The sequence below is a fragment of the Rhodamnia argentea genome, chromosome 11 (assembly GCF_020921035.1).
Source record: "Rhodamnia argentea isolate NSW1041297 chromosome 11, ASM2092103v1, whole genome shotgun sequence".
Classification (NCBI taxonomy): domain Eukaryota; kingdom Viridiplantae; phylum Streptophyta; class Magnoliopsida; order Myrtales; family Myrtaceae; genus Rhodamnia; species Rhodamnia argentea.
Window position 1 is genome coordinate 16,525,340 of NC_063160.1, and position 13,532 is coordinate 16,538,871.

The following is a 13,532-nucleotide window of genomic DNA, read 5'->3' on the forward strand; positions in this document are numbered from 1 at the left end:
TCTAGAATTATGAATTCGGGAAAACACAAAAATGTTTATGTTCCAAATATGTTCCCAAGAACAGAAACGTTACCATACAGACCCTAAAGTTGTGAACCAAACGGATTTCTGTTTCAGAAGTTGAGTTATCAAACGGATTTGTATTCTAGAAGCACTTCTAAAACAGAAATTCTGCTTTAGAAACGTTATCATGCACGCCATAAGCATGTTGGTGGGTCAAAAATTGTTTAATTCATATTGACCTATTTAACCCATTTAATCATGTTTTCATGCAATACAAAACTATCAACCCACACCCAACCATTAGGCAATCAGCGATTGGTGGTCAGCGATCGGCGACTAACTAGTGATTGGCCATACCCCGCTTGCCTATGGCCTTTGTTGGGCAACCACGATAGTGGAATAAGGAAAAAGGAAAAGAAAGAAAAGAAAAGCATAAGATAAAATAATTAAACAATTTTTATTTATTTAAAAAATTCGCAGCCTTGCCTAGTGTCGGCAAGGGTTGCCAGATTTCATAGGAGAAAAAATAAAATTAAAATAAAATAAATTAAAAATTGTAAAAAAATTAGAAGATTAAAAATTCAGAAAACTTGTTTATCACTTAAGATATATATATATATTGATTATCTAGATTATGTAAGATAGTTAGGTAACCCATTTATAATCCATTTAAAACTCATTTAAAACTCATTAAGTTGTTAGTTAACCCATTTATGATCAACTTAAACTTATTTGTAAAATTAAATGCAACACATTTATGATCTAAATTACTAAATATGAGTTAATATACTCAATTTGCCACCTCTTACAGCAAAAGATGTACTCACTTGATCACATGTTAGGGTTTTGTTCTTCTCATTTGAAAGAACATTGGACAAGAACGATTTCGTCTTGTGCTTTGCCTTCGTCCCCAGTGGGTGTTCACCCATCAAGGTGTGATCAAGATATGGAGCTATCTTAACTGGTTTACAATAGAGCTTTGCTAGATCAACGCACGACCTCATCCTGCTTCAGAATTGCAAACACAAGGGAGTACAACATCGTATGCTACGTACACGCGTCATGCACCTACAAACACACACCTATGTATACACACACGCGACAAGTGGGATGTATACAAACAGAAAATAGCTGCACCACCAAGTATCTGTCAGATTGATTGAGAAGTTTTATGATTCCTGGCCCCAATATAGAGACCTCAAAGCGAAGGGAAAAGGACTCGTATATGCTTACGAACGCCTTGAGATTTCTAACTCTTGTCCACATGAAACTAATTTAAATATTTTTACTCCCCTCCAATTCTTTTATTTATTTATTTATCTTATAAAACTCAGTCGATATAGATGGACAGTCTTCTTTGGTTGGTTTGGACTGCTGGAGACTTAGATTAAGTGGAATTTACTTATCGCTTGATTGGACATGCCATCGTGATGTTATAATCTAACCAATGATAATGTGATCACTAGTACTACATCACCTCCTTCAAACTTATATATTTTCTAACACGGCATTAACTGGGACCCCAAGAAGAAGAAATTAACGAAATGATGTTGAGATCTCCATGATAAGAGGTTCAGCTACCATTGGCAAATTTTAGCCCGAGATTTCCATGATACACGAGGATCGTGGTGACTAGATGTTTCCCTGACGGTAACTCCATTTTTAAATGGAGAAAAGCAATAATATATCTCATTGATGCTTTGCGTTTTTTGGGATATGAGTCGGAACCCGAATAAGCGACTCGAGTCGCGGGGATGTTTGAATTCGATTATGAGAAGAATTGAACTTGTACCGTATGCCCAACCATACTACGTCATTCTTTAGCCGGGTCAAAAAAAGATGATTCTATACCTCTAAACCATTTCATATTGAAGGCGACTTTTTTTTCCTTTCGCTAGGGCCGACAAAAGAAGATTGCACGAGTCTCGTTGTCTGACTTCTAGACCTGATTATTTCAAAAGAGGAGGATAAAAAAAAAGATGCACATATCCACAGCTTTTGGTTATCTTCTTGCGTGTCTAACTGTAGTTCGGGGAAATTGCCCAGAACATACGGTTATATCGAACAATTCCTACGTGCAAACAAAAACCAAAACGGTCGTCAGCGGAAGAGCGATGAAACCGCATCGAGACAGACAAACACAAGTATCTCAAGCAGTATGTTTACATGTTCCTACGTTCACACTCTCCGAACTCTTGGTTGTTGGGAGCACGTAGTAGAAATCAAACACTTTCATCTGGGAAGATCACGAATAGGGAACCCAATCCGAGCTTGTCAACATATTCAGTGAGAAAAGTACCAAAAAAAAGTCTTATACCCATTGCATTTGTACTACTTTAGTCATAGATATTTCAATTAGATCAATTTAGTTTAAAACCTTTTTATATTTGTATTAATTCAGTCCATCCGACTAATTTTAGCGGAAAATTATTGATGTGGATGTCATCTGGCGTACGTGGCATGGCCGGCGGAAAGCCGGCGCTAACGTGAACGTTTTTGAATATTTTCTTTCCCTTTTCTGTTTGTCGGTGGCCAACGAGGGTAAGCCTAGCCGAGTTAAGCTTGGGCAAGGGCAACCTCCTATGAGATCCCCTCCCTAGATTTGGGAAGGTCATCCCAAGCCCATGCCAAGGTGGCCTCCTTGGGCATCACTTGGGAGAGGTTTGGCCTCGCCGGCCCTCGCCCTTGCTTAGGCACGGCCTAGCAAGGCCGACCCTCACCTCACCGGCAAACAAAAAAGGAGGACAAAAAAAAAAAGAATAAATAAATAAATGCATTTGAAAAAAAAATATCCATGTTAGCGTTAGGCGTGCCACGTAAGATGGCTAGTACCGACATCAATAATTTGTGGCTAAGATTAGTCAAATAGGCTGAATTGATAACAATGCAAAAAGATTTAAGACTAAATTGGTCAAATTAAAAGATTTATGATTGATTGGTACCAATGGAATGAGCTTAAGATTTTTTTGATACTTTTTCTCTTATCTAGTTGGACTCATACTTACTCAAAAGCTTAAGCTAATGAGTTATGAGCTAATTATAATATATGAACTTCTCGACTTCTCTAATACAACTTAGACATGCATTTTAACAACACTCATGATCACAGGGACATGCACACCCATCTTATTCGAACGAACATCTGATTCCACACTGCGGCGTGTGCATGTCTTGAACGTGATGAGTCTTATAAACTCGTCCTCAGTAACATCGAGGTACCGAAATGCTCGGAACACGGTTTCCTTTGACATGGACGAGCTGAATGCGGATGTTAACCTGAAGTTTCCACTTCCAGAAGATCATGTTCATACAGGAACACAGTCGCCGCCCACCAATTATTAATCAATCATGGACTTCCGCGTCTCTGCCAGGACTTAGGTCGGTCAACTCACGGCCCGTGTACTGTACATGCGATTTCATTACCCAGGATCTACAATGGCGCGTCTACCCCTTTGGACTCAGGTTTTACGATCTTAATCATTCAGGTTTCAGACCCAGGAATAAGATCAAGATGGAATGCCTTTAATGATTCTGGTGGGGCTTTCTTGATAACAGTTCAGAACAAATGCATGACATGGTATGGCATGGTGCAGACAAATCACGGACGTCTCCGATTTCTAATTTGCGATTCGTTCAAAAACAGACGGGTCAATTTGCACTCACTAGTTTTCCTCTGCTAATATCACCACGGGTTTCTGTCCGCGCTTCGCTGTATCATTGAACCGTGAGTCGAGCTTCGTCAAAAGGACGAAGTCTAACAGATGCCTATCTACTATAGTTGGCATTGCCTTCCTGCAGTAATCTCCCTGTCTTCTCAAGAGCTTCTACCAAAACAAATGAAGCGCTTTGCCGCTCAAGTATGTATTGACCCAAATCATGTAAAAGAATCGATATCCAAAATGAATAGCGTAGAGGTCTCCACAAGAAAGCGAAATGGCGCAGGATAGAAAGAACGAAAGAACTACCGAGCACTAGACTATACCCATGAAATTGCCTTCCTTTGCATATAAACCATGCTATGGGCACAACAGAAATTTTCTCGCAATGATCTTTCAGTCCAGATATGCATTTACCAGCAGACGATTCCCATCACGTGCCAGTACAAAACCTCTTCTCTGTCAAGACAAAGCGAGTATAAAACTAATAAATCTACGACAAACGTGATGAAGGGTCATTTTGTCACGAACTCTTTTCCTCCAAAGGTATAGGCAGCTCCAGATACTCGCTGGCTCTCTGAATCTTCAGCGTTACTTGATCACCTACATTGTAGTCATCCAACACTTTCTCCAACTCTGCTTTGCTTTTAACCTGGGGCAACAAGTTCTCCTCTTATTGCCAAACTATAAAGTTAAACCTAATCATGATTCTGAAGGATTTCTCTGACAAAAACCAACAAAACAGGTCGTAGGACATCTTAATTTCGTCACATAAGGTTGTGAGAACTCCTGGACAATTAATGCTCATGAATCTACATAGAGAGGAAAACAGGCTCACAGGTTTGCTGTCGACTGCTACAATGACGTCGCCAAGTACTATGTTACCAGCAAAGCCCCTAGTCGTGGGTAGTAACCCAGCTTTTGCAGCGACACTATTTCCAGGAACCTACAAGACCATTCATCAAGAAACATAACCAAATAAATTAACGTGAAAACATCAAGAAACTAGAGATGATATGAATTTTTGGAACTTTCCAGACGGTATCCCAGAATAACACCTTGAGTATGAGAGCTCCACTTCGAACATTCAGTTGATTAGCAACTGGTTCGGGAGCAATATCTACATTTAGTCCAGCTCGGACAGCCTGAAATTACGGAAACAAATGCACCAAACTAGTTATTACCTTTGAAACTACCTGGAGAAGGTCAATGAGAACTTTTCATGCTTTTAAGTCTGACGTTTTGGGCCATAACTTGAATCGCTTAAGGCTGTTAGTTTAGATTAACATATAAAAGAAATAGCGAGATATCAATAATGATGGAGTTTCGTGGCCCAAAAAGTATCTAAATTTGCTTGTTTTATGATCAATAAACCTTACTTTGCCAAACTTAATCAACTGCGGCACAATCTTGAGGACAGTAGATGACGGAATGGCAAAACCTACACCTGCCGATGTCCCTGTGATACCAAAATGAGACCTAAGATCAACATGACAATTGGGATAGATACATGATTAAGACTGTCAAGGTATCAATGCATAGCAATGGGCAAGCCAATAAAAAATGAGAAAATCTTTCAACATATTGATACGTCTGACTGAAGGATAATTACCTGTCTGAGTAAATATAGCGGTATTAATCCCTATCAAATTTCCCTTAGCATCTAGAAGAGGACCTCCACTGTGAAAAACAGTAGGACCAGAATCAAGGAAAAGAGAGCAGACAAAATATGACATATATTTATCTATCACGTTTTAAACACAAGAATAGAGAATTGCTTTCATTAGCTTTTACAGTTCTAAAGAAGAGGGGAACTTAACAGTGGAAACAAGCTCGTAACCTTGGACAACGAAACTGCTATGAGTGAGGGCCTAGAGAGTAGGACCAAACTCACCTGTTCCCGGGATTAATGGCCGCATCTGTCTGGATTCCCCCACCAATTGTTACTCCAGTTTGACTAAATATGTCTCTGTTAAGTCCACTTATAACACCAACTGTAAGTGTGTGATCAAACCCAAACGGATTTCCTATTGCTAAACATTGCTGCCCCACTTTCAAAGAATTTGATTGCCCAACTGCGACTGGCTTCAATAGATCTTTAGAGGCTTCTACCTATGAAGAAAATATAATAACTGGATGACTCGTATTCCAGTCCGACAAGACATGAAAATTTAACCTAATAAAGTAGACATGTGTGAAAGACCAGCTTGCTTCAGTGGATAAAATGGAAAGTCAACTTGGCATTGTCATTGTACTTGTATATGTGGTTGTCTGTGAGATAGAATTGGTGGTGTCTGATTAGAGGGAATGAAACTACATACTGTAAGACCCGAAACAATTTTGTTTGGACCAATTCTAATGACATGGTTTGTTTCAGCGTTTGTTCTTCGTCACCCTCCTAAAACATAAAACATTAAGAAGTCAGTGAAGCTATGCCAGATGACATACTACCAAAGCCCATCATTTGATCTTGTGACCTTTAATAACTCAAGTGCAACTCTATATAGATTGGAAGAACAATAATCAAGCATGTTTAGTTGTCTCCTCAGATAGCATTCGTACATGGTGAATTGTTCTGATACCCTATATGATTGCACAATCTACAAGGCTAGAAGCCATGTCAGTTTTGTTGGTTCACTAATCAATCCAAGAATGCCACACTCTGCATTCTGTTACACACGTCTATCCAACAAACCTTAAGTAAACATCAACCTTTTGATTTTCGTCATCTATTCACCAACTCACCTTCAAAACAGCAAGATCTTTAAGACGATCGGCACCAACCAGCTGGCCCTCAAAGTTCTTCTGGACCCTTTCAAAGGATCAGTTGAGAGAATATAATAACAATTCAAGATATGTCCCCGTCTGGAGATGGATTTAAATGCTGGAAATGATTTCACTTGCTAGTTTAAGCAAGAGGGACCAAAAACTCACCCTTCTGATGCTAGAATATTAACACGTGCTACAACTTGGCCAATTTTTGCATTTCTTGAAAGTGCACTGCCAATAACTGGCAACATTTGAAGGACTTGTTAATATAATGCCTAAAGAGCCTACACTGATAGAATCAGATGTTTTACAGAGAGAGACAGAGAGAGAGAGAGAGAGAGAGAGAGAACAAGTCATGTCAAACTGTTTCCTTCCAATTAATTGCTTATGACATACCGGGGTTAAAAGCAGAGACATTAAAGAGAATTTCTGAACAGGAAGCACTCTAATAGATAGGTTGCAGACATGATTTTGCAGTTGAATGCATGGTCATTGAATGTGGGTGATAAATGTGGTGACTCAACTTAGGTAAAACAACAGCTTCATAACAGTGAAATGTCCAGTATGATCTGCTGGATTGCATCATGCAATTGATCTTAAGCCTTACCATGATAGTTTGTAACAATATGTCCCTGTTGATCCCAGACAACTCCTGAACCATTTCCTTCAGGAATCTAGCAATAAATGATCCAACAGAAAACTATAAATAAAGCAGAACATAGGAAGGTAAATAATAGAAGACACGCCAATCAAAAGAAAGCAGCTGTAGTACCTCAACAGCACCAGTTATGTTAAGCTGCGGGCGCAATGTTACATCAAAGATGTTGACGACAGAAAAAGTATTTTTCTCGAAAAGATTGGCAATTCTTTCCTGTCAATTCGATGACTATCAATTACCACCAACAATCATCACAAGAAAAGAGTGACTATCAGCTATAAGTAGGGGGAATATGGTGGTCACCTCAGCTGGGAAGAGTGACCCGGAAGGAAAAACACGAGGGGTTACTTCTTCAAGTGTCACTGATGGATCCCCTAAAGCGTACGCTACACATGCATTGCATATTTTGTGGTCAAAAACTCAGAAGCATAATCAAGAGATTTCAGCATACAGTTACTGAAAGGATGGCATTTCTTTATCCAATAGGGCCGCTATTAATCAATCAAATCAATTCGAGGCAAAGTTTATAGAAACATTCATTTTTTTAAGCAACATAAGCGATCAGTTTTTGGAAATTATTTTCCAAAATGAATTGGCCTAATGGCCAAGAGAGATCTTCAACAGTGCCACAAGCTCTGGACAGTGAATACACTGGCACTCTTTTGAAGGATGACACCATTTTCTTGAAGCTTCAATCATGGGGTCTTGACAATATGGCCACAAAAGGAATGCAGTCAAAGAGTCGATTGAGAATGGGGGAAAAAAAAAGCAGAACAGCTCCAACCTGATAAATACCTTGAAGGATGATACCATGAGTACATGAACAAACTCGCAAACAGCATTCGCCGCGAAGTGAGCGGAAAATTCTTCTGCACCAGTTCACCCCAAGCCTCAGTAGGATCTACCGTTCTGCCGGGCATTCAAAACAACAAAAAAGGTTAAAAATTTTCACAGAGAATAGGACGAGGAATGGGAGAGACGATAGTGGAATTGGTGGCTTTAATTAGATTCCCCCAAAGCTAATTTGCACGTTCGTCCATTCAGTATGGATTGGTGCGGTGAACCGCACAGCCTCCACTAGACCAAATGCATTTCTTTCAACACCCCCTCTCTTCTTGAAGAGTGGAAGGAGAGAGGAAGCCTAACCTCTGAGGAGCTGAAGGGTGAGGGGGTGCGTCGCCGTTGGCGGGGTTATCGCTCCGGGTTCGAGAAGACGGAGAACAGGCGGAGGAGATGCCGTCGAAGAAGAGCTGACGGCGACCCAAGAAGGCCTTGACTGCGGTGGGTTGCAAGAGAGGCGGCCATGAGCTCGGAGCCGCTGATGCTACGACATTCTGCATTTTCCCTCTTCGTTCGGAGAGACCAGAGGAAGGAGGTCTCTTTGTGAGATTGTTTAGCGCGAGGGGATTGGATAATGACGACGACGACCGACAAGGCGTGTCTAATGGACATCCGCCATTTTTCTCGCATAAAATCTTTCTTTCGTGTTTTGGTATCGCTCGAAACTACCTGAAAAAAAAAAAAAAAAAAAGAGTCCACGAAAGAAGTGTTCCATTTTTGGCAAAACTCCTGCAAAACCGCTTCTAATGTTCAATTTATTCAACCTAATCCCTTGATTTTCGTAGGAAAAAGTTAGATTGATCTTTGGCTACTCTTCACGTGATTCTATAATTATATCATTGCCTGAATTTTAGAAAATCTCTTCATTTCAGTTCATTTCTTAAATCAACACAAAAAAAAAAAAAATGACGTCATTTCGATACTATTTTACCTTCTTAGTCTTTGCAAATATTATCATAGTTCCATTTAAATATATCATAGCTTATGATGTGTATTATAGTATAGATGTAATTTTGTTTAGAGTTGTATCCGATCGATATTCCCGCTATTCTAATTTCATTATATATAGAGTTAATTGCATTTAATTAGCAAAACCAACACACAAAAGCTTGAAAATTTTTGCCTATCTAAAAATATAAGGAACATGATGTAAATTAATATAAGTACATGTATCTATAAATCAATTAATCTCGTTTCATGACATCCTTATGAAAAACAACTCTTTTTTGTAAAATAAAAGGAATGTTAACCCGATTTAACTATAAATGAGTTTCTATTAAGCTAAAATAAGTTAAGTGAAACCATTTCAATATCTATAAAGACCAAAAATGTAAAATGACAATAAAAAGATTGCTTTTTCTTTTGCTCGTTTAGGAAATGGATTGGGATGAAAGAATATCCTAAAATCTGGGCAACAGTGTACTTATGTAAATACTACTGAATTATGTACTTGACAAAGTTGATGGACTAGAACAAATTGAAATTTTAAGAACTAAATTGAAAATCACATTAGACAAATTAAAAATCTAAGGATTATATTATACATTGGGATCAAAGTTTAAGGACTATTAATTTCATTTTTCTATTTTCAAATATGAAATCATGTTCCCGCACTTGCAACTTGTAGGAGTATAAATGCTATACGAATCTAGAGAGTATTCCACGCAACAAAGTCGATAATTAAAGGTGCGCATGACAATACTTCCGGAGTAGAAATCCGTTTAGTAACTTAATTTATGAGTTTAATTTATGAGTAGAAATTCTTTGGCTACGCAACTTCATTTTTTACTTATGGGGCATTTTTTTTATTCTATAAATAGTTTTGAAGTCACTTGAAGAAACAAGAAAAGTTTACTTATCTCCAAAAGTAGAAAAATCAAATTTTTCTCGGAAAAAGAAGTAGAAAAATAAACTGCTTGCCAAGATTTGATTTTTAGAGCAAAAGTATTGTCATGCGATTCCTAAGCTGCTGGTGAAATTGAAAAAGAGCAGACAAAGGGAAAAAAAAATCTAGGTCCGAAAGTTTTGGGCCTGGACCGATAGCAACAACGAGACCGAGTATGCAAAAGCCCATAAGAGAGTACCTGGCCCACTAGGGTTTTTAGGGTTTCGGCCATTATCTAGTATAAGTGGAAACGGTGACAGCTTCCACCTTGTCGTCTATCTCTGTGGGTTAGCAACCGAGAGGCAGCCGACGCAGAGCCATGGTTCACGTCAGTTTCTACCGGAACTGTAAGTTCTCCTCGCTCCCCCCTTTCGTTACCTCCGTTCTTGAGCACATTGTTGCTGCGCATTTCCGGCTTTCTCGTTTTTCGTTAGTCAATCGAGCGGCTTCTGCACGCTTTTTCGCCCATTAATGATCGTGCATTTAGATGCTGTACTAGTGCAGTGGTGGTATTTGCTTGGTATCTATGAACAGCCCTGCTTTCAAGTAGCTAATCCAACGAAATGAATGGAGTTTTGATGTCGGATCTGGCATTTCTTAACCTGTATAACGTAGAGAAGATGATTTCGCGTGGCCCTTTTTCTTATTGTCACCTGAGTTTACGACCATGATCTTGCAATATTAAGTTCTTTATTGCATTATGTCTCTTGGGAGTTTCGTATGTTTTATGTGTCCTGGTCTTGGGTAATTGTTGTTTTGGAACTTTTTGTGATCTATGCAATCAAACATTTCCTCTGATTTGGGACTGTTGTAGATGGGAAGACCTTCAAGAAGCCACGGCGCCCTTATGAAAAGGAGCGTCTTGATGCAGAGCTGAAGCTTGTGGGAGAGTATGGTCTCCGATGTAAGAGGGAGTTGTGGAGGGTGCAGTATGTGTTGAGCCGTATCCGCAACAATGCGAGAATGCTTCTCACCCTCGATGAGAAAAATCCACGAAGGATATTCGAAGGTGAGGCACTTTTGCGCAGGATGAACCGGTACGGGCTCCTGGAGGAGAACCAGAACAAGCTCGATTATGTATTGGCTCTGACTGTGGAGAACTTCCTTGAGCGCCGGCTTCAGACACTTGTGTTCAAGTCTGGAATGGCAAAGTCAATTCATCATGCTCGTGTTCTTATAAGACAGAGGCATATAAGGTATTTGTGATATCTTGTTCAATTCAGTCTATAAATAGCGCATTTTTTCTGTGCTTTCCTTTGTTCCACTTGTTTTGGCATTTTGTAATTGTTAATTGGTCTATATGAGTAGATTAACATATGCTTTGAGCCTATTGCCATATAAAACTTTCCCTTTTGATACCCGAGCAATGGCTATTTGATGAGATATTCTAAATGTATCTGAGACATTTTATTTGCCCGTGAATCACTTGGTACATTTGTTTGGAGTGAGGTGCATGTTGTTACCATCAGCTCTGTCCTTTACGCTAGTTGCTTCTGTGAGTGCCCAACTACACAACAGAAAGCCTTTTAAGGCATTTAGAAGAATGCTTACTCTAATGTAAATCCTGAATTGACTTCAAAGAGTCATATGCTTTCTCTTGATTCTCATTATGCTTCATCAGCACGATGTACTCCAGGATTTTATAAGTTTTCAAATACCTTGATGGTTGTAATTTCCTATCTGAGTTGATATTGATGTTGATTTCTTAATGCATACCGGAGATGCAACTTTTATAAAGGTATATCAGTAGTTTATAATTTATCAGACTTTGCATGCTGCTTGCTGCATTATGGAGCTGGCTTATGTTAATGGCCTGTGTGGTTTATATTATATGTTGGGAATTTAGAGGTCTCAATTAATATCGACTTGTTTCATTTGGAAGGGTCGGGAGACAGGTGGTCAACATTCCATCTTTCATGGTAAGGGTCGATTCCCAGAAGCATATCGATTTCTCCCTAACAAGCCCGTTTGGAGGTGGACGGCCGGGTAGAGTGAAGAGAAAGAACACAAGGGCAGCTGCGAAGAAGGCGTCCGGTGGAGATGGAGACGAAGAGGAGGAAGATTGAACTTTAGGCTAGGTTCATGTTTCTGTAACTGCAACTGTGAGCTCTTTTGTTGCCCCACCTTTTTTCCGTTCATTGGGAATCCGGCTTTCGCCATGAGACAGTGGTCTTTCCATACTTTGTTCTGGTAGATCTTCCTACATGTTCCGCAGTTTTGTTTCTCGATCAATACTGATTAGGGTCTCTCCAGTCATATTCACAATGTTTCATCCTCTGATTTTGGCAAAGAATTAGAATTCTTTTTTTTTTTTGTTCATCAACCTGTTTTGTGAAGTGTTTATTGCTACGCATATGTGGTTTTAGCTGCTCCAACGTTTGGTGGGGGAAGATATGGTTGGCGTTCAGTTCTAATCCGGTAGATTTAGGCTGCTTTATGAGTCACGTTTGCCTGCTTGTGTATTCTTTGGGTTGATATGCCTGCCTAACAATTAAGAAATGCATGATTATATGTTGTGTGCGGATTGCGGTATCGCCGGAACCGTACAGAGTCCTCGACACCAACCTGTTTTAAAAGAGCGGTGATGAATGCTAATGCTTCGACTGATTGACCCACTATTGTATTACTTGGAATGATTGCTTTAGGAGTTGTGACCTGGTGGGGGAAGATAAAGAAAGGGCCTTTTGGATTAACTTTTGATAGCACTACGCTGACTGAGAATATTCTGGTGATGCCTTGCTCCAATTGGATTGTTTGCAATCGAATCCACATCTTGTACCCACCGTTCGGTGATGGCTTTTTTGACTTAGACGTCTGCTCAGCTGCAACTCACGGGGAGAGAAGATTGGATTGTGCCGATTGAGAGGCGTGAAATGTAGATGGGCATGCGGAGAAAAGGTCGAGTCCCTATTAAACCGGTGTACCAAAAGGCCTCGTGATCCTGGGTTCTTTTGCTGCGAAACGCCTGGTTCATGTCGCATGCCTTTTGAGTCTGAAAATTTGAACTTTCGCACCGACGCTCTTCGTTTGGGCGAGGCCGAGCCCCGCGTTTTTGTCTCCAGTGCATTTTGGCGAGGAACTATCAAGAAGGCTACGCGTGGATCGTGGCTTAGACAGCTAAGTGGTAATAGAATCTGGTGGAGTTTTTTGTGACCCGGTTCTCTGCTTGACCGTGATTTAATACTCGATCAAAGTTCGAATTTTGGGTCGGGTTCCTAAGGTTTTTGTTGTCATCGTCAGGTCTTAATTATGGAGTTAAAATGTCTGGAGAAAATTATCAAAAAAGGTCATGAACTTATTGAGTTTTTGCCAATTCAATCGTAAATCTTTTACATTTATACCAAATTAGTCTTAAATCTTTTTTTTTTTTTGTACCGATTCAGTCTCAAATTCTTTTACATTTTATTTATTTTTTTTTTTTTTCCCTTTATTTTTTTTTTTTACTATTCATCTTCTTTCTCCATGGTTGGGCGAGGTCCTAACTAATCTGGAAATTACGAGCTAGACGAAAAATTCTTTAATTCGGTTCCGGTGTCAAGCTTGCGGAATAACTTGTAAGTCGAACTCGGACGTAGATGAAGAATCTCGCCTAGATTTGGCGAGGCCGGCGGTGTCGTGATCGAGCGAGCTCGACCTTGCCCCGATTTGGCGAGGTTGAGCTAGCCCATGGCCGGGTGAGGCATGGCGTCCCGTCATTGTCTCGAGAAGAGAGATGTATCTC

The 13,532-nt window shown here is 39.8% G+C and overlaps 2 protein-coding genes across 4 annotated transcripts; one reads left to right on the forward strand and one right to left on the reverse strand.

The window, feature by feature from the left end:
- Positions 1 to 4,037: 4,037 nt before the first annotated feature.
- Positions 4,038 to 8,524, reverse strand: LOC115727189 (protease Do-like 8, chloroplastic). 3 transcript variants are annotated; one of them, XM_048272134.1, is made up of 13 exons: positions 8,245 to 8,521; positions 7,882 to 7,916; positions 7,390 to 7,472; positions 7,201 to 7,299; positions 7,036 to 7,102; positions 6,594 to 6,669; positions 6,405 to 6,471; positions 5,554 to 5,771; positions 5,272 to 5,339; positions 5,039 to 5,118; positions 4,718 to 4,804; positions 4,498 to 4,605; positions 4,038 to 4,311 (listed from the first exon to the last, which is right to left on the reverse strand). In XM_048272134.1, exons 1-13 carry the CDS (start codon positions 8,424 to 8,426, stop codon positions 4,183 to 4,185), a joined length of 1,299 nt encoding a protein of 432 aa, XP_048128091.1. In that variant the 5' UTR covers positions 8,427 to 8,521; the 3' UTR covers positions 4,038 to 4,182. The 3 variants fall into 3 exon arrangements, with proteins under 3 accessions (XP_048128091.1, XP_030513215.1, XP_030513218.1); XM_030657355.2 differs by having other exon boundaries at positions 7,871 to 7,995; positions 8,233 to 8,520; XM_030657358.2 differs by lacking the exon at positions 4,038 to 4,311 and having other exon boundaries at positions 5,044 to 5,118; positions 7,871 to 7,995; positions 8,233 to 8,524.
- Positions 8,525 to 10,022: 1,498 nt separating this feature from the next.
- LOC115727185 (40S ribosomal protein S9-2-like) lies at positions 10,023 to 12,122 on the forward strand. Its single transcript, XM_030657352.2, has 3 exons — positions 10,023 to 10,158; positions 10,626 to 11,007; positions 11,694 to 12,122. Exons 1-3 carry the CDS (start codon positions 10,131 to 10,133, stop codon positions 11,875 to 11,877), a joined length of 594 nt encoding a protein of 197 aa, XP_030513212.1. The 5' UTR covers positions 10,023 to 10,130; the 3' UTR covers positions 11,878 to 12,122.
- Positions 12,123 to 13,532: the final 1,410 nt, after the last annotated feature.

Excerpts from the sequence above, each read along its gene's own strand:
- LOC115727189 (XM_030657355.2), bottom strand. The coding sequence starts at position 8,426 with ATGCAGAATGTCGTAGCATCAGCGGCTCCGAGCTCATGGCCGCCTCTC. Across the intron at positions 7,103-7,200 it reads ACATAACTGGTGCTGTTGAG|ATTCCTGAAGGAAATGGTTC; the intron begins GTACTACAGCTG and ends ATTTATTGCTAG. Across the intron at positions 5,119-5,271 it reads CGCTATATTTACTCAGACAG|GGACATCGGCAGGTGTAGGT; the intron begins GTAATTATCCTT and ends TTGGTATCACAG.
- LOC115727185 (XM_030657352.2), top strand. The coding sequence starts at position 10,131 with ATGGTTCACGTCAGTTTCTACCGGAACT. Across the intron at positions 10,159-10,625 it reads CGTCAGTTTCTACCGGAACT|ATGGGAAGACCTTCAAGAAG; the intron begins GTAAGTTCTCCT and ends GGACTGTTGTAG. Across the intron at positions 11,008-11,693 it reads ATAAGACAGAGGCATATAAG|GGTCGGGAGACAGGTGGTCA; the intron begins GTATTTGTGATA and ends TTCATTTGGAAG.